Genomic DNA, 27,527 nt, shown 5'->3' with positions numbered 1-27,527 from the left:
TTTCCCTCTCTTTGTCGTTGGCAGTAAAAAAGCACTTAAATGCACATCAACAGAATAACAGTCATTTCCATGCATGTTTGCACTCTGGTAGTTCTCATTAGCGCGGCGGCGCCTCCCCCCCTCCCCATGGGCTCCCAGGGGCCCCGGCAGTTTAAAGAGCGCACTTTACGAGCACTGCTGGAGTCCAACCGCGCGGCCCTCGTGGTTCCGCAGACAAGCCTGTCTCTCATTTGGAACTGCCAAACGATCAATTCTGCCTGGACGCAGGCACTTCCATCACCCCCTACCCTTGTCTCCCATCAGCAGCATGCCCAAAGCAGAATTACTTAGATTCGTGGGGTCCTCAAATAAATGAGTGTGTGTGTGTGTGTGTGTGTGTGTGTGTGTGTGTGTGTGTGTGTGTGTAGCTGTTTGCATGTGAGCTTTCTGTGGAGTCTGTTTGTGTCTGTATTTTAATGTCTGTGTGGGTGTGCAAAGCTTCATACTGGATGTTTGTGAATGTGTTGTGGGGCGGCAGGTCTACAGTGGACAAATAAGACAAGGTTTCGCTGGCACCCCTGATCTATGGAAATAAAAGGCCTAGCATTTCCCATTTCCATGTTTGGTAAACTGAGAAGCCTTCACTATTAACATACCTCATTAACCAGCATCCAGTCTTCAGCTAAATCAAATCCACAATTTGCTCCATTATTCTATTTTCCTTCAATTATTTCCATGCTACTCTTAAGGTAACCACAAATGAGCTTCAATGAGGCAAATGAGCTGAAAACAATATTAGAAACATTGTGTGAAATGATAGATATGTTATCCTTGCAAAGGAGTGTCTCTGTAATCGGTGCATGGACAGACAATTTAAGAGAGTTGTGCACATTGCAAAGCAAGTGCATTTCACCTTTGAGAAAGTTTTCCTTAAAATGTTGTTCATTTGATGCCTTCTTACAAATCCAGAATGTGAATTAAAGTGGGACTTGGGTTTCAGATAGCACATACATGATTGAAATGTGACCTCTTATCTTTTGTCCCTAATGGGGCTTCAATAATCAATAGAGGGTGTTCCACAGTGAAGGGTGCTCATGTTTTGCCATTTGAATTGACTTCAACCAAGCCCAATCACTCCATTATCCTTGGTGAAGGTTGCAGGTTAACATAAAATGTGATTTCATGATGCAAAAACAGTAGATTGATGATTCACTCAAGGTTGAATGCATCTTAGCCAGGTAACCATTTCCATATTATTTAAAGAATGTCCTCATTTGTAAACCCATTCTGTAAAGGCAGAAGCAGAGGTAGTAACATCTCTTGAATATTGAGCGCAGTTTTTTGATTAAATCCTGGCCCATTTTGTCTATTGCTGGCATGCATAAAGACACCCATCTTTAATCTAGAGATGCGCAAGGTGCTTGTTTAGAGCCCACTCTCCTTGGCACATCTCAATCTCTGCACCTGAATTAAAAGTAAGAGATCCAGAAGGACCCCTGAACGATGTGACAGACCCACTGATGACAATAGCGCCACTTACATCATGGTCAAAGCCTGAGTAACGTCACATCCCCATGAGGGGAAGCAATCTTAAGAATTGAACAATGCCATTCTTGTATTTTAGAGGGTTGTCCTTCAAGGGTCCTATGCTGCAACACAATGTACACAGCATTTTGTAGAACCTTTTACTTTTGAATCCAGTCCTTTTCTTCAGACTGAACATTGCGTATCAGCGCACAGGTACTTAATGCAGCGGTAGCCTTTTCCTGAGCGCCTAAGGTTTCATGGTCTCACCTCCCATCGCGAGGGTGAGAGTGTGTGGAGAGTCTGATTTCTATGCCGGGCCGTAATGAAGTTTGACATTTAGTTTGGAGAGAGCAGCAGAGCGCGATCAGGCCTTGATTAGCGCACTCTAATTGAGGATAATAAGGGTGAGGCGGTGATTGTTTCTAATTTTTGCCATTAATTGCAGCCGTTGGCTTTGATTGAGGACAGGCAGGGACTGCCATGTCAAGGGGCCTGGTGAAATCACGGTGCTTCTTACCCTGAGCATCTTAAATTACAATGAACCCCCCCTTCCCCCGTCCATTCTATATATTATATTTTGTTGTACGACGGTGTCGTATGCCTAAGATAGCCGATATACAAGCTCACAACACGTTGTGCATGCGAAGCATTGTGATCTTGTACTCTCTCTGATTGTCATTCATTCTCATCGTGACGATAGTAAGGCCAGGTAGGCAGCATTTTTTTTTTCACCCACAGCCTTCATCCTGAAGCATGTTTAAACTGTCATCTCCACGGTGGGAGTGTATTACACTGTAATCACAGGTTAGGGCTGATACCTACTCCGCTGCCCAGGAGAGCCGGTGCTCGGCTGAATGGGGGAAAGAGACTCCTGATCCCCGGTGTGCTTCATTACGCAGCTTGCTCTCAATAGCCCCTCATATGCAGTAACAGCTAGCTAATAACGTCACAGTGAACTCTCTGTTCACGTAAAAATATTTAAGCCAGAGAATCCGTAAGTGCCCAACTTAATAACTTAAGCAACGTTCTCTTTCAGACATGGGTAGTTTGGAAATGAATCTCTTTCTGAAGGATGGAGATTACAGATGATTAGGTTTAGGTACAGTGATATTGTTGCTCAGTGGTGTATATAGAGGGCCCAACGCCCTAACCCAATGGTTTTATTCCTTTCTGTTCCACTGCCCTCCTATATATAAAGGACTTTTAAAAAAGACTGCTGTAGCAACGGACAAAAGGAGCCATATCTATCCATAAATGTTTCAGGTGTGGGATGAGTATTGCTGGGGTCATTTTCCACAACATTAGGGGCAGAAATTGATAATTAGAGGTGTTTATGACATGGTTGCACCCCCCCCAGGGGCAGCCCTCCCCTTTAACCTCAAGCGACATTAAACAAATGCTGGCTGTCACGTCAGAGAGGCAGGTTGGAGCGCAAGTCTTCCCACCCGCCATACGGAGCAGGACAGACGCTCACATGGTGAGGGAGGGGGAAGGAGAGGGGGGAGGGAAATGATGGGGGGGGGGGGGTGCACGGAGGACCCCTGTGCCCCCAGCTGTCTGAGCCAGCTAATGACTCGTCTCAGGGGGGCTGTTGTAGGAGAGCAGGGAAATTGAAACAGACGCCTCGACTAGGCACCGCTACATGTGTGGCTCTGTGCTGCCATTCAAAACACAGAGGGAGAGAGAGAGAGAGAGAGAGAGAGAGTGATGTATTTTGTAGTCCAGTGTGGTGCTACGCTTATTGATCAAAGTGCATAAAATCAATAGTGTTTATTTGCCACTTGAAATGTTTTTTTAAGTGAAATCCTTATGCAGTGCTCACAGTGTGCAGTGCTCAATGTTAATCTCATGAGGTCTTATAAACTGCCTTCATTAACAAATTAATATTTTGTTGATGATAATTTTGTTCTCGCTTTAATATCGATGTCATTCTTATCTATTCTTCAACAAGAGGAGTTCAAAATGAACATCTGGTCTGATCCAGTGACAGGCAGCCACGTCATCTTCTCGTACATGTTTTAGCCCACAATCACACAATACATCCCTCGCGGTGCCTCTCCTCTCTCCCCCATTTTTTTTTGCATCCTCAGCCCCCTACTGAGCCCATCCCAGTTCTCCAACACAGCCCCCATCTCCCTAAAGGTAATGACCAAATTAGCCCTAATGTTGTACACTGGCTAATGGCACAGCGACGCACATTATAGCCTATGTATAACTGGCAACGACAACAGCAATAATCCCTGAGCCCCTTGTCCTCCCGCCCTCCACCCCTGGGGCTGGGACGGTGCACAGGGAAATGAATGGAGTTGGCCACACTACAATGAGCTTTTGATGGGAGACAATGGAGTAGGCTGCCAGCACCACACGGGGGTGGTAAGAGGAGAGCAATATGGGCCCATCTCCTGGCCCTCCCTGCCTTCTCTCCCCCGAGGCCCCCATCGCGGCCCCCTTCTCCCAGATTCATAATGGCATCCGGAGGGAAAAAGAAGGGAAAGTGATGTCAAATGTCAGGAAATCAGAAAGATGGCAAGCTGACAATCCCCACCTACTGTTCCATCCCTCCTATCCCTTTGCCCAACGGTAGCACAGGTTAATATCACATTTATAAAATCACTTACAAGAAACAAAGCCGGCTCTTAGCCCCCTGTCACTCTCAGACCGTCATATAGAGCTTGGCCTGGGGCCAGTGCAGCTAAGCCATTTGTTAGCTCAGAGCGTCGTACCTGTCCTTCACCCTGTGTCTCCACAGCAGCACGCTTACTTTAGGACCACTCTTTAAACTAGTTCAATGCCACTTCAGTCCCATTTAAACATGTGCATTTGCTTTGCCTGACTGTCTTGTGTGATGAAGTTTCATTATTTCAGTTTTTAGCTGTGACCATGCGGCTAGTATAAGCCATTGGTTCTCAAAGTGGCGTCCGGGGACCCCCAGGGGTCCTTGGAGGGGTACCAGGGGGTCCCCAGCTAAATTTGTTAATATAGTGTCACAATCATTTGAACCACTTTAACCATATTTCATAGTTTGGCTATTAAAAAATAGCAGATATACAAGCTCATAGCACAGCACAGAGTGCCACGCTATGAGCTTGTAGATCTGCTATTTTTGAAAAATCGTGAAAACAAATCTTTGAATATATATATATACTGTGTATATAATATATATATATATATATATATTTAAAGCGAACATTTGTAACTCAAATCTTCTGGGGGCCCCTGGAACAGAATATTTTGAGATGGAGGTACGTGGCCAAATACATATCAGTTTGGGGGTGCTTGACATGAAAAAGTTTGAGAACCACTGATATAAGCCACTCTATGGGTCGATCGGTCTGTCCGTCGGTCCAGAAATATTTTAATACAAACCGAGAGCTGGTTGCAGCTCTCTAAATGATGTTGAAAGCTGGCAGAGTAAGAATGTGGTCAACTCTGAATAATACAAACGTCTAATGATCTGACTCTTCTCTTCTCAGCCAATGGAATGGGTGAAACCGTGGCGGTTTCCGTGACGGTTTCCAGTGCGGGCAGTGCCACCAGTCCGAAGTTGGAGCCACCTCCATCGCCACACGCAAATCGCAAGAAACACAGACGGAAAAAGAGCACGGGCATCACAAAGCCAGATGGCTTATCTACTGGCAATGAAGGTAAGGCCTGAAGAGGAAACATCTCAATTATTTGATGCTTTTGAAAGGGGTAAAACAAGATCCACATCTGGAACCTTTTTTTTCCCCCATCCCCCTGCTTTAATGTTTGTTTCATTTTAGCTTTTCCCCCCCATTTTCTTCAATTAAATATAAAACAAGCAAAAACGTTATTAACACTAAATAATTACGTTTTTTAACGACTAGATCCATCAATTTCCCCTAGTTATTAGATATAGGTGTACAGGTTTGGTTGTACATGTCCCTTCCTACACACATACACAGACGCACTCGCGCACACACACACACACACACACTCACTCACTCACTCACTCACTCACTGCCCCCAGTTCTTTTAGCCGAGTATCAATGGCCTGATCTCCAGAAGCCGTGGTCCTGCTCAGCAGGGGAGTGGCTGTCAGCTCTCCACCCAATTAATAATGATTCTCCAGCCCAATGATAAATGGAGTGCTCTAATTGGATGGCATTGTGAAAACACAGAGTCGCATTTCAGAGGCCATAAAACTGATGTCACCAGAGCGGCATGATCAATCAACATGATTGATATGCTGGATATCAACAACAATGGGCACTGACGCCTCCTAAATGGGGCACGGCATTTATAATCATTACACTTTTTATCACGGTTTCTGACAGCTTCTCTTTAAAGTGTGAATGGGTCTGTTGACCACGTCACATGGAGGAGTGAATGTCATCAGAGTCCTAGAGATACACGGTGTGTATTGTTTGTTGTTGTTAAAGCAGTATGTGGTTAGTTGTTGTTAAAGCAGTATGTGGTTACATCAACATTACTTCGAGTAGTACCATTGTGGTCAAAATGTTTCTCAAATCAAATGCATTTTACCATCAGTGACACCTGACTTACTTTCTGGCACTATGCTGCAGTGTTCTCCGTGCACGTAAATGGCGTGCTGGTGTAGAGCCAATCCTATCAAATTTTGGTCTTGAAATTCTGTTGGGACCTTCCTTCACCATTCTTTGCTAAATGTTGTGTGCTCTCTTAGATGCCATTATGTAGTTGCTAATGGACCTTCGCTATCAGAATCACCCGGTAATGGCTTTAGTTAGAGCCTTCTGTGAGTGATGGCTGGCATTAGGGACTTGGGGTGCTGGATGGATCCACATCATCACATCACCGTTTGTAAATGACCTAGCTAGGTTTGAATAATTGAAATAAATGTAAAGTGTTATATTTGAATATACGTAGGCATAGAGAAAAAAACTAACTTATCTCCATGTAAAATGACTGTGTAGCAGGTAGATTCCGAAAGTTTTTCACTCCATCAAACAAGCACATCGTTTTTTTGTCTCTTTCTTTTGTCTCTGTGAGATTTTCTATTAGCATCAGCTTGTCTGTTCTACTGAACGCTTCTGGAATACAGACATATTGCTTAAATGTTGGAGTCACTCAAGTCTAGGATGCGAGTTGTGGCTCCCGATGATAGAACATGAGAGAGAGAAAGAAGGAAAGAGAGAGAGGAGAGAGAGGTAGCATCCTTGAATAAATTGCTATCAGTTTATCTCATTTACAGGGCAATCAGAAGCACAGAATACAGGCTGAAATTGAATTTTAGTAGTTCTGAAGCATCATAAATCAAAGTAGCGTGAGCGTCTTAAGGTGAGAAATCGTTTTAGTCAACATGGGACGTACAGGATTTACAAGGGAACCTGGAGAAACTGTTGCTGAGCTATCATCGGTAACCACGGAGATACTTGCCACGGCTGTTGAAAGTGGCATTGAAAGAACGAGATATTCTAAGACATCCATCTTAAATCCTTTGCCGTGTTAGACTTAGACTGTGAAAGAGATGCGACAGAAGCCACACTGCCGGCATATAGACAACTTTGAGTCACCCCTCAGAATGTTTCATTTTGAAAAAGTGACCGTGACTAACCCGAGAGCTGTTTTCGAGGCTTAAAGAAATAACGCATTCATGTTAAAATATCCATATTCTGGTGGGAACATTAGCCAAAAATAGAAGATCTACAAGCTCACAACGTGTCGTAAACTTGATGCGTTGTGAGCTTGTAGATCGGCTACAGTATATTTGGCAAAGACATTTGGTGTAGATGGAAAAACATCAGTCCAAGTACAGAGACAACTCGGTCCAGTTTACTAAGTCTAGAGCAGGGGTCATCAACAGGGGGTCCGTGACCCCTAAGGGGTCCTCAGAGTTACTACAGGGGGTCCGTCAATTCTTCGTGTGATGGGGAACATAAGCCGAAAATAGTAGATCAATTGGCTATTTTCTGAGAGTTTGTGTTGAGGGAAAAAAGAGCTGACCAAGTACAGAGCCAACGGCCAAGTTGACTAAATATTGAGGGTTTAACCGTCTGAAAATACACATTAGCATGAATCCAACTATCTATGAAATCGATGAAAAAGTTTAATCTGCAACACAGTTTTATACAATATGGGGGGTCGCTGCTTCATCTCTCTCTCTCAGCCAGGGGGTCCTTGGCCTGAAAAACGTTGAAGACCCCTGGTCTAGAGGGGTTAAAAAATTATACATTTACGTGAATTCAGTGTAATGCACGAATATATGGAAAGCATGTGAATTCTCTACTATGTCAACTGTGCTACGTATGTACAACGAACACAGTCCCTGAAATCCTGTGCGCTGTCAGAGCTGTGTGGTGTAATGAACTTCTCATGTGCTTAAAGAATGATGCAGGATGCATGGCGAGACAACTGACAGCCCCTTAATGTGTTTCTCAGCAGCCGCTCTGCGACGAGCTCTCTCGGCGTGCTGCTCGCCATAAACCCACTGGAAAATCGATGGCCGATAAAGAGTTGTGTTCAGGGGGAGCCCCCTCTGATTAATGCAGACTGTCAGGGAGCGTCATTAATGTATTTCTGTTTTAAAGAAAGTGTATCAAGTGCTCATTGTTTGGCGGTGCTAACGTGTTCAGTGGGAGCAGACAGGAGCAGACAGAGAGAGACGGGGAGATGGAAGTGTGAACTGTGAGAGGAAGTGAGGTGTGGTCTTTATAGATGAGGACATTTACTCTTGTCAGGGTCACAGCAGTCAGTGAGAAAGAACTTCAGAAAACTCAAGTATTAATTAAAAGTATATACTATTTAATGAATAACATTTACATCTTGTGCGTTCAATCAGCATAATACTTCTGTGCAGTATTGGCACTTTCTCTTAAAACGAGCTTGAGTTGATTTGCTTTCCACAATTTCAGGATTATGTATTTATTTTTCATCTAAAAATGATAAAAGGTTGTTCTTGAAAAGAGTCATAGCCTTTCTGGAATTTGTGAATACATATTTTATTTTATTAAGAATAATTGAGTGAACTAAAATGTAAACCCTGCCCAAAAGACTTAAGAATGATGATTAAACATAGTGGTAGACAAGTTTATGACATGCAAATTAAACAATTTACAATATTCCTAAATGTACATGCTTATTGGCTGGTATCATATTAAAATGGTATTAAAGCTATATTTCTATCATCTTTTTATAGGAAAGTAACTGCTTAGTATTTGATTTAGCTTTCTTACTCAATAAGCAAGAGTAATGTAGGATTCATTGTTCACAAGGTGCCCAATGGTGGTCTAATAAAAGGTCTATGTAAACTTTACTTTGGCTTAAGACTAGGTTAATTGTTCCCCTGGTAATCTTACTCTAAAATAGTTTATGCACACAGAGCCATTAGGGCTGTTAACAGATCAATTTTTATGCCTCTCTTGGCCATGGTAGAATATTTGAAGACTACTGCTGTTGTTACAATTTCTCCATTCAGTTCTTTTTAACTATTTCTGTTCTGTATTCTTATACTTACAGTACTTACAGTACACATGCATGCATGCATGCATGCACGCATGCACACACACAGCAGCACAGAATTTTTCAAATCTAAAATAGCAAAAAACACCTGATTAATGTGAATTAATCGCACTAAATAAACGCTTCCGTTGTGTACGGGCCTTAATGGTCAAGAACCAAACCAAGATAAATCAGATCAAATAAAATGTTTAATACTGAGCTGCTCTCCCTAGATATCTTGTAACGGTTTGACTTGAATGTAACGTTTTGGGGTGCCAGTTTGGTCGGCGCCTAACACGATTATTGAGCAGTTATGGCAAACTGGCTTAAAAAAAAAAAAGATAAGTCAACCTTACAATGGATCCAACAGAACATTGCATTAACCCAAATGAACCATAAACCCTATACCCAGGGATTGGATACCAGAAAAAAACAACCTTCACTCAAACAGAATAAACACAGACAATCTACACTGGATCTCTGAATGAGTGAACATTTGTACAGTTTATCAATAAATAGACATTGTGTGTACAGTGAATATATTAATGTAAATATACTGTACAGTTTATCAATCATCAGTATACAGGTGAATATATGCACAACACATTTAGACCTGGAACACCTATTCGTTGTTACCTTTCAATCCGGGAACACCTTTGTGTAACATTAGCTATTGCTATATATATTTATTTTTGAAATTTTTGAATTAAAATCTGACTCAGAAGACTGAGGTCAGGATTTAGAAGTTTTTTTAGAATCGGCCTCATGTCTAAATGGGTTAACAGGGAGTGACTGGTCTGCTTTTAAACTCGGAGGGAAGATAGGCTTTTATTGGTTCACAGAGGATGACCTCTGCCAACTTTTGAGATGGCCAGTAGGAGAAGTACAAAGTCTTTACTGAAGTATAAGCAAATTAAGTATTTTAGCCTAATGTATTTAGTGAATCTCTAGTGTTACATAGTAATTCTCAAGTTAGTCCTGCGTCAATGAGCCAAAGTCAAGTTCTAAGTCAAACATTTTGGCTCCATGTCCCTTTCCCCCCATGTACCTTATGTGTGATAAAGTCACATACCCCCAAGTTAAGTCAACTCAAATCATTAATGATTAAGCCTAAGTAAAGTCTAAGTATTCTTTTCCCCCCCAAGTCTAATCCAGAGTCACAAAAATTGTGTTGACTCAAGTCTATGTCACTTGACTAGAGTCCTCACTGCATCGCCAGTTTAACCCAGAATCCTGGTGTCCTGCACCTCAGTACACCAAGGGTTAATACTCTGTGGCGTCCAGCTGAGGATTAGGAAATGGAGGTTTAACTGCCTGCGCTAATGGTGGGTGTTTATCTCAATACTTTGTTTTGTCACTCCCCGACTCGCTCTCATTTCCGAAAGCTGTCCCTGGAGCCTCGGCTCCTGTAATGGCTTAGCTTTTTGAATGCCACAGTACTGAGGGAAAAGAATAACAAGATTCTCATTTGGGCTCTATACACACTGCCCACAGATACACATGTATAATTGGCCGCAGTTTCATTTTGTGCTGTTGCTAAATGCACAAGCTGTTAGGGTACTTGTGCCGATTTGATGTGTGGTTGTGTGTTGTGGGTACAGTAGGTGTACTTCTTATTCTGCTTTTGTATGGCTGTGTACACGTGCATGGATGTGTGTATGTACACAAGTGTGTCGAGGCTCCCTTGCACGTGAGCGTACATAATGTACAATTGTTTAGGAGCATGTATGTGTGTCAGACAGATAGTAGCCTACACTATCTTTTTCCTTCCATCGTACTCGCTCTCTCTGCCTCTCTCTCTCTCTCTCCCTCTCCCTCCCTGTTTTCTCCTTTCTGAGTTTGGTCGTGGTTTCCCCGGGGGCCCCTGTCGCAGTAATGGCCTGCTCCTGATTGCTCTGATACAGGTTAGGAATATTGGCTTTAATGATGTGTAAAATGAGCAAGCGGTGCCTGTGACATTTACAGATGGCACCGCCTTGCCCTGTTCTTCCCAACTGCTCGTTAATTCACGGGAACGGCAAGCACTTCTTTAAGTGACTGTCTGATGCGTGCACGTACAACACAGCATCATACATACCAAAACTATAGCTCACCTTTTGATATGTCCACCTGCGCTTTACCATCATTTCAGCCAGGCATGCGCGCACACACATAAACACACACACACACACACACACACACACACACACACGCAGAGACAAGAGTCCTGAAGGCTGAGAAAGGTTTAGTAAGTCATCTCTGAGACACTCTTCGAATCAATCTCCAGATGCAGGGTTGGGCGCTCAAAGAGGAGAAAGATGGCGTGTTTCTTACTGCCATAGTGAAAGCACAGCTGGGCTCAGCACCTCAACCCCCAGAGGTGCTAATCTGTGGTCAGCTGCTCTGCACTTTAGCATCTGCTGTGTCCCACATACACAGCAATAGGGATTCACTGGGCCTGAGATCACCCTTCTTTCTTTCAGGGTTTAGCTTTCTCATGTCAAATAAATGGCATGTAAATATTAAGATTTCTTTTTAATGAGATGCTGCACCAACCATAAATATATACACATACATCTATACACACACACACACACACACACACACACACACACACACACACACACACACACACACACATACATATATATATATATGTGATTTATATGCTTGCAAGTTTTTATTTATTACCGCAAGCGATTTTATTTATCGAGTACGTATTTCTGTTTTTGACTGACGAAAAACATCTGTAACTGAAAAGATCTCTAACAGTTTTATGACGCATGTAAACGGTGGACAGGCGGTGGAGAAGACATCTTGCTCTCTTAACCGTTTCCCATCTCTTCACAGCTCAATAGCCATTACGCTCTAATTTCCTTTTTATTGTACCATGTTAATTAAAGCAAATCATAATTTCCCCCAGTCCTCACAGTGGGTCCCTCCGCTGGCTTTTTAGATTGTGTTTCCTCATGTCCGCCCACTGACCTGGCCATGTTAATTCAGCTCTAATTGGAGAGAACTTGTTGATAGTGTCACAGGCATATTATGTAGATGGTCAGGGGGTTAATGCTGATGTGACAGGGAGGGTGATCGTTCCTCTTAGAGACAATGTGCTAACTGCAACCGTTGGGAGAGATCAGGAGCACTAATGGATGTCTCACCACCTCATCATAAAGCAGTGATACCTCAGCACCATCGTTCATGCTCGGATTTGATTGTCTTTGAGGAAGACACTTTGACCCTAAGCATCACGTTTACATGGAATGGAATCATGTCGTCGTGTTCAAAGTGGAGCTGGGACTCTGTGCGCGTCATTAAAAAGCGATAGCAGTGTGAGCTGTATCTGCATGTCACTGTCGGGTAGCAACCTTGTATCTCCATATAATGCCCTATTATATACTTAGTATATGACAGTGTTGCGCCAAAGTAGCGAAAACAGTTTAATTTTAGCTATTTCTATTTATTTATTTGTATAAAGAATTTGAAAATGTTCACGCAGAGGCGCCAGGTTGGGTTTTTTATAAATATTTAACCAATAAAAAGTATTAAGAAGAGATTGTGACAAAATGAGTACGTCGGATACAAAGGTTCCTTTTTTTTCTCCCCTGAAAAGTAACAGTTTTGTACATACAAGGTTTCTGCCCGTCATGGACGGCGTAATGATAATACCACTGCCACTCTGACACTGTGTTTAATGCTGCTACTGTTGTTTGGAGGCAGGACATGCATACGGTCTCCTAAGTATGTACAATAAGTGTAGAATTGCATGTTGCCCTGCCACGCTTGGAGAATTAGATTTGTTTCTCCTTGTATACTCATCAGTTTAAGAAATCGGCCATCCATTGCTTTTTTAATCTCCATAATGAAAGTGTTTTAATGCTTCCAATTTATTGCCTGGCCAACCAACAGAATAATTAGCTTTGTTCAGGTTTGTAAAAAAGATTAAATCACATTGTGTAATAATACCTTTTTTGAGTCTAAGGAGAACCACAAATTATGCCAGAGTCTACACAGCAAAACCTAGAGTGTTAATTTAACACATAAAACCGTAAGGGTCAATTTGTAAATTTTCGGAGTTAAATTGAACGCTCAGATTTTACTGTGTAGTGATTCTGAAGGAAGGAAGCATCTTCTCATGTACAGCGCAGTATCAAAAAATGTCATTGAGTGTAATTACAGTTAGCTGAAATTGTTTTCCAATTCTGTGTCTGATTGAAATTTGGTGTTGTTTTAATCTCCCTTAGTAAAGTGATGTCACGGTCCTCCAAATTAATTACTTGATTCAAATGGGGCTGAATTATATTTTAATCTCCACTAGCACCTTGAAATACCACACCAAAATAAAGACTTTAACATTGCGGGTCCAAATAAAGAGGCCTCCAAGTCTTTATTGATTGTTTGTAACCTGTAGTCGATGGCACAAACTAAATCAGATAATTGAAGTCGGTGTCAAGCTAATTGGATTATTGCTTTCCCCCTGAAGAGATAGCCTTCCACCAGAGCATACGGATAGCTACATTAGTGGAGTGTGTCAGACATCTGTCATTTGACAGCACTGTCACCGCTCTGGACTGTGGCTATGGGTTCCATCAAGGAGGCTGAATTGATTAGAAATATAAACTGTAATCATTTCTCTGTTGAGATGACCCGTCTGGCAATCTTGTCACAATGAATTGGTCATTGTTGTATGATTTCTACAGAGGATTGGGACATTTAATTTTCAGATTTAATGTCCGATTGAAAGAAGCTATAACATATCCCAGCTGTTTATTGATCATTATGTATGCCAACTGGTTCTCAAAGTGGGGTCCAGTGACCCCCGGAGGTCCTTGAGAGGTTTCCAGGGGGTCCCCAGCAAAATGAGGAACAGTTTATATAACTTGAGCCCTATTTAAATTTTTCGGCTATTCCAAATTAGCTGATCTACAAGGTCATAATTTGTCGCAATGCAAGGCATTGTGAGCTTGTTGATCGATATCCTTTTTAATATTTTGACAAATCTTCTCTTATGGGGGTTCTTGGCACAAAATATTTTAAAATGGGGGTCTGCGGCAAAAACAAATATCAATTTGGGGGTCCTCGACAAGAAAATGTTTGAGAACGACTGTTGTATGATACTGAGTGGGCAGGCTTTTCCTTTTGCTAGATGTATTCTAATTTCTTAATGAGAAAGCATAGCAACGCCCTTGATTAATGAATTGGATCAAATGACCAGTAACGGTTAGTATATTGAGCACCAATCCCAGTAGCCAGTTGATGAAGGCAGTGTAGGAGCAACTATTCCCCCTGTGTCTGCTCGCCTCCAGTCCTTCAAACATGGTTTATGCAAATAAGCCTGCTATTTGCATAGACATAATTAGGTAATTACAAATCGTTTGGCTATGAGCTCAAGCATGTGCAGAGACCAAAGATGTTACATCAGTCATAATGTACTGTACGGCGTTAATGAATTGCTTCTGAACAGAAGAGGCATTATGACATGTGTTATAGCATATGTTGTGTCAGACCTTTTGCTCAAGATGACAGGTGACATTTTCATAAAGCTTAGTTAATGATGAGCAGTGAATTACACTAATACCCCACAGCCTGTGGAGAGGCTGGAAATCTATTAAACCAAATAGGCTTCCAACTGGACCTGAAAAAGTGGGGAACTGTGAACGGATACAAATCAACCCAAATAGTGAATACTAGCCTTCAAATTTAAATTGCATGAACAATTTAAAACGTTTAAATCCCAAGATGAAATCCCAAGATGAGTTACTGTTCTCCCATTGGTGTCAATGTATAACTTTGTTTTACCTCTAAATCCACAAAACTGACATTTTCTATAGTGAACAGCACTTCTTTGTTCTGCTATTGACTGTCACAATGACATATATGTTTTCTATGAGATTTGAATTTCCAATGTCTATTTTAGGGTGATTTTGTTACAAGTGTGGCTTGCAAGGGTTTAGCTGTGTGTGTGTGTGTGTGTGTGTGTGTGTGTGTGTGTGTGTGTGTGTGTGTGTGTGTGTGTGTGTGTGTGTGTGTGTGTGTGTGTGTGTGTGTGTGTGTGTGTGTGTGTGTGTGTGTGTGTGTGTGTGTGTGTGTGTGTGTGTGTGTGTGTGTGTGCTTATAACCATATTTGTACAGTGTTATAAGCAGATTATAATGAATTATATTATATATTGTAAGTATGTTTATAATGCATTATAGATATGTGTTTCATAGAAAGATCTTGTGTGGACAAAAGACACAAAAATATCAATGTTGTGTTATATCAAATATCAATGCTGGTATATTACATAATTACGTAGGAATTACGAATAAAATATATAGTCCCAAAGGTACTGGGTCCTGAGTTGAAGTGGAACAGAAGTGCAATTGCATTAAATCTCAGAACATGAAACATTGCATGTTATTGATGTCTGTGCTAATATATCTGTTATTTACAAGCGTATAAGCAAAATTTCAAAGGTAGGCCCTACTTATGGAATGTTGTACTTCTCATGAACAAACCCAATACTAAAGCCTCCCCACAACTGAAAGGCTCCTCTACTGCTCAATACAAGCACAAAATGTTAACGTTGCAGACACTTACTTAATGACTTGTTTACCACACATTGTGATTGTTCTTACCACATGAATTCATATTAGCCACGGGACTGAAGAGCAGATAATTATTGCTCAGAAGTATTGATACAGAAGAAGGTCTTAGTAATATTTAAAATGGCTGTTATTATGTTTTTTTAAATGGTTTGTTTGATTTGTTATGGTCCTTCAAACGTGTTTTAAAAGTTATTAGCTCAAAAAACTATTCTGGTCTTTTTCAGCTGCAATGATAAATGACCTGTTCAAGCTGCAGGGGCGCTGTTGAGGGAATTTTTTTATTACATTTATTTTCTTTGCCAAACCCAGAAGTAAGTGATCTTAACTGCTTCTGGTTTGCTGTGATCTTTCTTAGTTTCATCAATAAACATAAACAAACTGCTTCACAGTTGTGCTGGTTACACCAATGTTGGTGTAACTAAGTGATTTGCTTAGAAATATACATTTACATACACAGAAACGGATAAAAAGACAAATTCAGCGCAGGATGTACTGTACAGTACTTACATTTTTTTATGCGGTGCGTGAAAACGTGGCGGGCAGGGAGAACATTTTCTTCGGATCTCGGAATGTATTGGATTTAGCCCTACTTATCGCATCATTGTTTGATTTGTGTTTTCCCAGAGCTAGACGATACTTTTGAATTCATGATCGTGTCACTGACCGGCCAGACGTGGAACTTTGAGGCACCGACGTTCGAGGAGAGGGAACTGTGGGTCCAGGAGATCGAGAACCAGATCTTTGCCAGCCTGCAGTCCTGCGAGAGCATGAAGAACAAGGTGGGCCATTAGACACCAAAGAGATAGTACTGTAGATCGATATTAGACGAAACCAGAAGAACTCTGAGATATCACAGGCTAACTCCAGCATCCTCCCTTGTATGCAACTGAAAATCGCTCTGATTGACTGAATGCACGGAGGGGGAGTGTTCATTTTGGTTCACGTGATAACATGATCCTTCCACCCCACCCTGCCAACACGAAGAGAGCACTCGTCAACGTGTTCAAGGCACGGGCACCGACTCACCTGGTGGCTCACTCTGGCGCACCTCACGGGTTTGAAGGCCGCACTGTCAGCGCACCTGCTTTGTTCTCAAATCTCAAGTGCTTTTGTTTTAAAACCTTGCACATATACGCAGGACGTTGAGTGAACCAAAACGAGCGTTCCCCCCCAAAATTGGTTTCGGAATAGCACACACGCCTGTTCCTGTTGCCTCATTTACATTTCCCTTCCTCTTTTCCCCCTCTCTCTCTCTCTTGCCCTTCTCCTCTCCTCACCCCTTCAAGCTGTCTCATGCAGGAGGCTGTCAGACAGGTGCAGTGCAGTGTGGGAGATCTCTTATTAGAACTGACAGATATCAGAGCTAGAACACGGCCTGTGTCAGTGTGCTGGGGAGACAGCACCTCATTTTCATATTCATACGTCTCCTCCGTCTCGCTCTTCTCCTCGAAGCTTTTTGAAAAATATGCATTTTTTTCCTTTTATCTCCTTCTATTATTTTCTCTGTAATTTGAAGCCAGCAATGATTGTGTGCCTGCTCTTAATCTTTCCTTTAATGTGGTGATAACTTCCAGCTCTCTTCCTTCATTTCTTGCAGTCTCGGTTAGGCAGCCAAAGTGACGCGGTGGCCATGCAATCCGTAAGGAACGTGAGGGGGAACAGCTTTTGTGTGGACTGTGATGCACCCAGTGAGTACACTACTTCCCCTCCACACTTGGCTCAAGTGTTAGAGCAGAATTTGAAATAAACATGCATTCTATTATGTACACAGTAAAATCATGCATAACGTTTTGTTTTTGTTTGGTCTCCCTGCTCTTGTATTGAGACATTTAGATCCTGTAGGTTCACTACTGGCTGACAAGAGGTATTGCATGAAACTCAAAGTGTAATATTAGATCAGCAGTAGGAATTTCAGGGCTTGCGCCTGGGTTCGAATCCTGGAGGGGACATAAATCTTACGGATTGCAAGTTAGAAATGCAGGCTACAAATGTAACCAAATGGACCCGTAAGCAGGGCTGGCAAGTGCTGGGCAAACTGGGCAATTGCCCTGGGTGCCATGTCTCTAGGGGTACGATAGGGCAAATTAGTTTTAATTTATTATTGTGCTCTCTACCTAGGTAGTGTGTGGGTGTTGGTGGTGTGTGAGGGCACATTTCTGCGGGCGCTATCCCCGGTGCCTGGTGCTGAATGGAGAAGAGGACAGATAGACAATGCACATCACTTTGCCTTGCTTGCTTTTAGTGGTTTAAAGTAGAACTTTAAGCCCAAATTCTATTTATTCCTTTGTAGCAATCTACAGAATGTAAATGACACAATGACGTAAATTAACACAAAATGTCATTGCATAGTGTCTTGATGCACATCTTTACTGACCCTACTAGATATCAACAAGAAATCAGGCCAGGTAGTAGAAGTCAATCTTGCCAATCAGGATGAAATATGACAAATCCGGTCCATCTTGATGACATGACTATAGAGATCATGTGTACCGATTTGCGTGATGTTTGGACAAAAAATGTGTTTAGCAAATATCGGCCTCCTGGTGCCGATATTTGGGGCAGAGGTTCTGCTCTGGCCTCCAGGGAGTGTGTGTGTACAATACTTTTCAAATGTCTCTTCCTGGGGAGGCTGCAGTGCAGCATAGCCAACACAGAACCGATATTTAACAAGGACGTTTCCTCAGAGATCCAAAAAGTAGAGCCATTACGTTGAACTTGGTCCATATTGTGGAGGAATAACTCACAAAACAGACTAAAAAGATGGGCTTAATAAAAAGGGACAACCTCACAACAAGAACAGCTGACTTTCTATTGCATTTTATTTCACCATTTTGTGGCGTGACCCTATCCAGTCCACATGGTTCTCCAAGTAAAAGGGGAAGAGAGGGATGTCATATCTCTTTGCTGTTTAGATATGGCTTCCATTAGTCAAACTTGAACATTGTTAGTAGAATACTGCTGACACACCCATATCGTAGGACATCCACTGCGACAGTTTCGGCTCGCAATGCTTGGAAATCTCTGCCGACAAGATGTTCTATTAGCGCTTGAGTGGAATTGAGAGAACACACTAAAACACTGCGATGGTGCGTCCTTGTAGTGAATCAATGGATATCTGAACTTAAGTCACATCTGTTTCTCTACCTTCTCAATCTCTCAACATCCAGACCCAGACTGGGCCAGTTTGAATTTGGGTGCCTTGATCTGCATCGAATGTTCAGGGATCCACCGGAACCTGGGCACCCACCTGTCTCGCGTCCGCTCCCTAGATCTGGATGACTGGCCAGTGGAGCTCAGCATGGTGATGGCTGCCATCGGTAACGCCATGGCCAACAGCGTGTGGGAGGGGGCCTTGGAGGACTACTCCAAGCCTGGCACAGACTGCACCAGGTTAGTCCTCTGTTCACGATCAAAGAAAACAGGTGCTATTCGTCAAAGCAGTGAAATCCTCAGTGTTCATTTAACTCTGAGCTCTGATACAAATGTAACCAATTCGACCCTTTCGGGTCCATTTTGTTCCACTTGTACACGCTCAGAGTTACATGGATAAATTGGAAACATTTTAATTGAACAAAAATAATAACATATGGATTTTACTCTGTAGGCTGATTATCTTTTATTTTTTCTTTGTTAGTTTTCATGCATTTTCTTTTATAAATTTAGTTCACATTCCATCGATTCCATGATGTCTGTCTTCCCTCAGTTTTTCTTTTTTTTTTGACAGTCTGCCCTATATTTTCTTCACTGTGGCCCCTGTCTTGTATGCCATCTCTGTCTCCTCTTTAAACCCATAATTCATGAAAAGGGTGTTGCGTGTGACATCATTTTGCACCTAGCTGCTAAATGCCCTGACTTGTTCCGGATAAATCAAGCTGGTCACTTGACATGTCAGTGCGGTAATGGGGAGAAAGAGTTAATAACCCACAAGCCAGTTAAGCCACTGACTCCTCCAGACTCCACTCCTTACAGCAGGGTTTGAATGAATGCACAATACTTTTTAGATTCCTGATACTCTCCAATTGACTGTGTACAATACATTCTTAATCTCTCAGTTTGACTGTGTGAACATTCTTAATCTCTCAGTTTGACTGTGTGAACATTCTTAATCTCTCCATTTGACCGTGTTCATTCTTAAACTCTCCATTTGACTGTGTGTGTACAGAGCACTCATTCAAATTATCTCCAATGCTCTCACAAAAAGCAGTGTCCTGGACAAACTACAGTCACCTAAAAATACTTGTACGCAATCTAACAAGGGAGAGTTCCACATTCCCCAAATTATACCCTGGTCCTTACATACCACCTAAAGTTACACCTCCCCGGTCCATGTCCCTCTCTACAGAGGCACCCAGATGTGGTACTATGATTGTTTATCTCTTGGGTGACAGGTGAGGCCTAGCGTCCCTGTGTCTGAATAACGACCTGCTGTGTCTCTGTGCACATAATTAAGCGCACCATTATGGTTAAAGCCCACCTCGATGGCCAGGCCCTCAGGCCTCAACCTGTGCTGTCATGTATCCATCACTCTGGGCTTGGTCATCACTCTGTCTGTCACAGGGAGGACAGGTCTTCAGGGTCTCTTCTGGGTATTGTCTGTTGACGTTAACCCGTTCAATCCGGGAACGTATCTGTGTCATTTTAGATTTCTTTGGCTATTCAAAAATAGCAGATCTACAAGCTCATAGCAGGGAGCTTGTAGACCTGCAATTTTTGAAAAAAGAAATCGTGAAAATGTGTGCAAATCTTTTAATATATACATTTTTAACTAAAAATCTTTGCTTCTGGGGGGTCCCTGCCCTGGAACAAAATAAAGTATTTGAGATGGGGTGGTCCGCGGACAAATGCATATCATTTTGGGTGGTCCTTGACAAAAGTTTTAGAACCACTGATGTATAGCAACATCATTTCTTTTCCAAAAAAGAACCTGTTAGGATTTTGAACAATTTTTTTTGAATCTCCAGAAGCAAAGATTTTAGTTAAAAATGTTCGCTTTAAAAAATATATATATATTTTCACGATTTAAAAAAGAAAAGTTTATTATTATAGAAATCTACAAGCTCGTAGCGCGTTATGAGCTTGTAGATCTGCTATTTTTGAATAGCCCAAAGTATAAAATAATGGTTATGGCTAAAAATCAAAAGTGACACAGTATGCACTTCTGGATTGAATGGGTTAATACACTATTGAAACATTGCTGAACTTAAACTCACTTTGTCAAAATTGTGATTGTGATAGTTACCATGATTGCTACTTACTATGTGTGATTTATACTTCGTCATGTGACAGTGACACATGCAGAAAATTGCCAAATGCCGATCTGCAATGCACTGCGACACATCGTGAGCTTATAGATCTGCTATGCTGTTGAGCGAGGGAGCATAGATTAGGCCATTCTTTTCTGAAGAATGGAGTATACAGCATTCTATGATTAGACTAGCGCAAATATAGGCATTCAAACCAAAACATTTACAAGCCAGCACAGTCAATTTTCTATCCATTATCAATGGAGCACCTCCAGGCTATACTGCCTGCTCTACATCATTGCAGGTCACAGTTTCATTTCTACGGTTGCAAGCTTTTGCAAAGAGATGTTCATGTACACATTTGAAGCCATCTTCAGCCAATAGAATTAAATTAACCGTATGCAACTTTAGAAAGTCATCACAATAGACTGTATCTAGGTATATACACATCATGCTGTTTTATCCAGTCTAGACAGATCTTTTTCCTGATCCATCCTTCCCCACTCTGGTCAGTTCTGAATTGAGTGATGGCCTACAGTTATTTATTGAATGGTATGTGGGGCGAGGTACTCCAAACAGACTTGATGAAAGATTATTGATGTTGAATTCTCTCCCACAACTGTCTGTGTTGGGTGGCCTCAGGCATTGAGGTTCTTCATTGTCCAAAAAAGAAATTCAGATCTTAATACTGTAACCTGATCGCCATTAGTTTTTTTCGCTGTCAAACAGTAAATCTGAATGATGGAGCTTTCGGGAAAATAACCCACTTCTTTACACCTGTAAACCTAGCTGTGAAGTTGATTCTGATTCTGAAAGCTTGTTGATGATGGCATAGTTAATTCTCAACAAATAATAGCTGTTGTGTACATATTAATAGTTACCAGAATGTATTTGATCATTGACCATAAATTAAAACATTTTACCATGTCGTTTGTTGACTAGGGTTCATGCCATTTACATGTAGGCTACTCTAATCTTGCACTTGTAAGATAAGACAGCTACATGTCTAAATAGTAAATAAATTGTAGGTGATATTTTGTCTTGTAGAATTATTTCATTTTCTCAGGACAGAAGACGTTACTGTGACGGTGTATTAATGCTATTTAAAGAATCATACCGGTGGTCTGGCATGTTTAGCCCATTGACTGACTCACGGTATACTGCAGACCACTTTCTAAAGCATACCATGGTTTGTTTGATTTTCAAGGAAGCCACTGGATTCCATACATTTCACTTCATTTCATTTGAAGAGTCTAGCTGAAAATGGTCCCTGGAGAAAAGATAGATTTCCGAATGAAATTCAAATGGGACTTATTAACTGCGCAATGATGTTTAGCCAACATTGACTCAATTACTTAGGTAAACTTAGTAACGTTTTAATGACTTTGTAGGAAATTGGAACAGGAAAATGGTCTGTTTATGTACGAGATATCGCCAAAGCTAAGGAAAGACAATGTATTGAAGCTGGTATGGTCCTTTTAAGCTATAAGCGACTTAATAGGGTGCGTTTATTCTAACTTTCCTACAACTCATAAACCATCACACTATACCTCCCATATAGGATGCTCTCGTCTTGAGAAGCCTGATTTTAATTGTGTCACTTGGGTGACATGTAGCAGCTTTGTGATGGCACCTCGGCAGCCAGTGTACGGCTCCCACCTCCCACTAAACATTAGTGACACCTAATCTAAACGATTCAGTAACTACCTGAATATGAACTCAGCATCTGATTGAATGTCTACTGCAAGACTAGTTTTACCCCCATCTCTTTGAGATTTAAGTTAAGAGGCATTCATCCACAAGATTGGTTTAGCTTATGATATTCTGAATGGAAAGAATACAACATATAGATTTGTCGTACACAGATGCACGCAGCAACACTGAAATTATTAGTCCACATCATGCTGATTGCAGGCGTTGTAATGTGTAGATGCCATTATATTTATGTGTGTGTATATATATATATATATGTGTGTGTATATATATAATATATATATATATATGCACGCACGCACGCACGCACGCACGCACGCACGCACGCACGCACGCACGCACGCACGCACGCACACACACACACACACACACACACACACACACACACACAATATAGTTCTGCACTGTACAGAGGACAACAATAGAAGCAGAGGTCAGACTCTGCCTGCCTGGCTACAAGTAAATCACAGATGATACAGTATATCAATCACACAGCATTCATAGAACACATAAAAATTCATGTCTGAGCCTAAAAGGTGCAGGCAAGTCAATAGATTATCATGCCACAAATATCTGCCCACCCATAAATCTGCAGGAGCCACGCACCCTGAACTTCTAGTCCGCAAACTGGAGGGGAGTAGTTCTTTTAATTAGCGCCTGGCAGTCGTCTTGTCTTGCACACCACCTCTAATTGCTTGGCATGCTCCCGATAGAAAATGTGCCACTGAGTATTTTGACGGAGAGAGAGAGAGAGAGAGTGGTGGGGGGGAGGGTCTGGGGTTGTCCAGTTGCTCGTTCTAACCTCAGCCTCTGCCGGACACACGACACGCGCACCCACCCACACAAATGCACACATGGCGGTTTTCATTTGGGGGAGATGTCCTGGAGCATGGACGGATGTGGACGGCTATCCCTCATTGACGCGGGCCTCTCACTGTCACCCTCTGTGGGCTCCGCGCGTTGCCGACGGCCACAGGCAGGTAATAGCTCTGATGAGAGCCCTCCACTTTGTTTCAGAAATAATTTGCCACTCCTGCCGCCTGCAGGGGCTGCACGGTAATAAAAATGAATCACACCACTAACCTCTTCAAACCCCGGACCTGCTGCTAGTTTTAACTCTCTCCGCTCCGTGCAGCAGCTTTCTTGGCCCGTTCCTTCCCAGCTGTTGCTGGTGCCGATGTGCCACGAGACGCTGTGGGAACCTGTGAACGTAGGTTCTGGGGTGTCGCCATAATGAGCTCACCCGTCTCCGTCCTGAAGATCAGTCCCCGAACCGCGGAGCGCGGCTCCAGGGCTACTCACAGGTTAGGGGTGCTGCAATGCCAACTCTCTGAAGAGCCTTTAGAATAGCTGGCCTTGCCAGGAGCCCTGGTGGAGGTGGGGTAATTAATTTAGACAAATGAACGGCTAGGTCTTTCCAGCTAAAGCCCCCACCCTCCCTCTCTCTCTCTCTCTCTCCATGTCTCTCTCTCACTCTCTCTCGCTCTCTCTCTAAATGAAACCCACAGGTCAGTAATTAGCCCTGTGTGGGAGAACTGATGCCACAGTCGCTAATTACCCACATGCCACAGGGTTCTAAAGCCAGGTAGACACAGTGACAGGTCTGATATGTTATTCGAACTTGGTCAAATTTATAGGTATGTGAAGCTGTTTCAATTATCACAAAAGTATAAATGCATTATAGAAAGAAATCTTGCAGTTATTTTGCCACGCTGATAATCCAAGCCTGGGTCTGAATGAAGTGTGGTCGATTAATAGCGATAATCTCTTACTCCATAGGAACAAGGGTTTCAAGCATGTGTGCATGTAAGGCAGGCCTGCATGTATTATTGTCCCCTCTTTGTCAGCGAGGGGCGGGTTCAGCAAGGGTTAACAGCGTGAGCGTTTAAGGGTGTTAGTCTTGCTGGCACAAAAACACAGCCACTCCATCATGAAGAGTCTGACAACCTCATTAATGTCACAATATATTCAACTCATCCCTCTGCCTACGGCACCCAGATGCTCTCCTGCTAACCTCTCTGTAAAGCTGCTGCTCCACAAAACAACCTCGCTGTTCGGGTCTGAGTGACTGCATGTCTTTCCGGCCAAATATTCCCGAAACAGCGGAAAAAGAACAAACAAGCGTATATATATCTGAAATCCAGATATATTCGCTATTTGAGTCATTTTACAGTTGTTGTTCCTTAGAGCAGAGGATAACATGTCTAAACTGTACCCCGTCGACCATGGGGAGTCTTATTTAGCACTTTTACTGTGCCGTTTACTGTGTTGCGCCTTCATTGCTCGGCCCTAGCAACCTTTGAAGCTTTGGGGCCCAGCTTTCTTTCCCTGGTGTGTGTGCTTCTTTTTTTCCCCCTCTGTCGTTTTCCTCTTGGCCCCCATTCTGTGTCTTTCTGCCTCTCTGTCCCTGTCCCCCTCCCACTCTCTCTCTCTCTCTCTCTCTCTCTCACACCCTCTCTCGCACTCTCTCTCTCAATATGTGGAAGTGAAGCCGCTGGCTGCATGGGAAATCGGTCCATTACAAGTTGCCCACCCCCACTGTGAAGACTGTTTAGGCTGCCCCCCTCACCCCCTCATTTCTTCCCCTCAGTGCGTCTATTTGATGTGTCCACACAGTGAATTTTTTGAAGCGGGGGGAAGAGGAGGAGGAGCCGGGGAAACCTTTTGATTGTTTAGGAGGACCAAGGATGTGTTGGAAAGATGGGCTAATGGCAGGACGGACATCCTCCTCCGCTTCCTATATGGACCAATGCACCTTTATTGGAGGCAGTTGGATTGGTCATTCTATGGCTACTCTTAGCACCAACTCCACCCTCTCTGTCTCAGTCCACCCCCCTCCCCTATAAATTCCCATTTGCCTTTGTCTTTCAGGCTTGACTAATTATCCTTGTTTGTCCCTCTTTATTTGAACGCAGTCATGTGTTCTTGACTCTGTGGGCTGGGTTTAGGAGAATCATTCCGCCATTTGCCACTTAATTAAGTCAGGGTCAGAATCCATTGCTCAGCTCAGGATTGAAGGAAAGGAACTCTAATAGAATTATAAAAGGTGCCTTTCTCTTGAGGTTTGCTGCTGTCGCTGCTGCCATGCTATGAAAAGAGGCACCAGTTCTACGCTAGAAATCCTCTACGTTTTAGTGTTTTGTATCAAATTAATTGTCACAGAAGGGAAATGAAACACCAGGATTGCAGTGAGATAGCTCATGCTTCCCATGCTGAAACAAACACCAGTTGTGTTTAGTTCAAAGAGACGAAGACAGAGGTTTTTATTGGGAGGTTTGAGATGCCAGCTGTCCCCCAAGCAACAGAGACATTTAGAACAAGCATGTGCAGAGAGGTGGTGAAATGGTGTAGTATGTGCTTTAGAATTTGTGCACATCTGTAAGTTTTTGTGTACGTGTGCGTGCGTATATGTGTGTGTGTGAAGGAAACCATTGGTTTGATTTCCTGAATACCCCCCCCCCCCCCCCTCAGAGAAAGTTTTCTTTCCTTTTCTCTTTCTACTCTCCCTCTCCTCTCCTGGCGCTTTGACATGCTAAATCTGCTGATTTTATTTTTCTTCCTCCTGCGGTGAGGAAGTGTCCTTTTCAAGGGTCTCGGTTTCCCCCCCGACTGTCTAAACCCTACCTCTGTTTGGATTGTTTTTCTAATTCAAACAAAAGACAGAGGCGGGATTACCATTTCACTTCCTTTCACACTCCAGCTTTCAAGTGGCAGCAGCTGAGGAATTTACGAAAACCACTGCCTGCCTCGCTGCTTTTCCCTTTTTAAAAACCCCGACTCTCTAAAGAGATGTGGTTGATTATGGGGCTTAGGTCTTTTCCAGGAGTCCCTCGGGCCGATTTTTGTATTAGAGGCTAACAAAGTATCCTCTGGGTTCCTTTCTGAGAGTTGACATCTTCTTAATGGTTCTCCTCAGCCCTTTTTGTTTCATGTCTTGGTGCTAACTTTCTGCCTCATTTAGCTCATATCAATTCACTTGGCTCTACAGACTAGGCATCCCATTCAGGGCCTCGCTTTCTGAAGCAAACTTTGGACAGCAGCCCTTAGTGATTTTTCCCCCCCTTTCTAGACTTAAGATCTGTACCAAACCGTGCGAAGCTGTAGATTTTTTTCCTTGAGGTTCGACCGGTGAGGCATATTGAGTTTTCAAACATCCTACTTGGGACGTTTTTACTAGAAATAGATGCTTCTTTTTTTTTACTTGATCCCTCCCTCCATTGGAAGCAAGAGGGGTGGGTAGGACTCTCCCCTGCTACCCTAAGCAATCCACTTGTTTTGAGGCCCATTGATTTGCTAACAGGCTTGTCCGCACATAATGACTGAGTAGGGTTTGATGGAGGACTTACACCATAAAACTCCTAGGCACTCCAATTGCCTGCCATTAGGGCTACATTGTTGTTCACACAACACTTCACCCTTTAGAGAAGATTTGCTTATGCTTTGGGGGAGAAAAAGGACATTCCCTATCGCATTCAAAAGTTGAGAAGCCTGGTCTTACGTTATTTTTTTATATAGCAATGAGCTGAGAGACACGATAGCTACAGGATTTCAAAATAACGGAACAAACTGGACCTTTTTCAAATTTATTTTAATAATGGACAGTGAAAGTTGAAGGTACGTGTTTTAAATAGCAGCTTTATGAGCTTCCGGTGGTGTTTTGCAGTTAATCAAACTGTGCTTGGCCTCTGACAAAGGCTTGGCCCTGCTCCGTCAGATACTTAACCTCTGCAGTTAGGGCCAGTGCCAGACTTGGGTGTATACGATGGAGAGCTCCGTGAAGGGACCCTGGGCCTCAACAGCTACTTGCTACTGCCGAGTACATAACAAGAAGATTGACAGTCGTAGACTACCATAGAATGACAATATTGCTGTATTTAGCAACCGGATATACCACTGTGTGACAACATGCGCGTAACATTTTCTTTACATTATACAATTACGTTTTATATGGATTTGCCACTTTACTAAATTGTAAGTTTATCTTTTCTCATGATCATGACTGAATTGGAATTGAAGTGAATTAGATTGTCAGTTTGTTTGTGCAAGCTGAAAGTAAGC

General features: G+C 42.6%; 1 protein-coding gene across 5 annotated transcripts in view; it reads left to right on the top strand.

The window, feature by feature from the left end:
- The window catches only part of agap3 (ArfGAP with GTPase domain, ankyrin repeat and PH domain 3), a 134,691-nt gene that overhangs the window by 102,784 nt on the left and 4,380 nt on the right, over positions 1-27,527 (top strand). For all 5 annotated transcript variants that reach the window (XM_080441228.1, XM_080441229.1, XM_080441230.1 and 2 more), the window contains 4 exons: positions 4,980-5,150; positions 16,138-16,292; positions 17,111-17,201; positions 18,681-18,903. In XM_080441228.1, the coding sequence (XP_080297354.1) occupies positions 4,980-5,150; positions 16,138-16,292; positions 17,111-17,201; positions 18,681-18,903 (640 nt within the window). The remainder of the gene's footprint in view (positions 1-4,979; positions 5,151-16,137; positions 16,293-17,110; positions 17,202-18,680; positions 18,904-27,527) is intronic.

The sequence above is a fragment of the Gymnoscopelus braueri genome (assembly GCF_963280865.1).
Source record: "Gymnoscopelus braueri genome assembly, chromosome: 10".
In the NCBI taxonomy this organism is placed as follows: domain Eukaryota; kingdom Metazoa; phylum Chordata; class Actinopteri; order Myctophiformes; family Myctophidae; genus Gymnoscopelus; species Gymnoscopelus braueri.
This window is presented reverse-complemented; position numbering and strand designations above follow the sequence as displayed.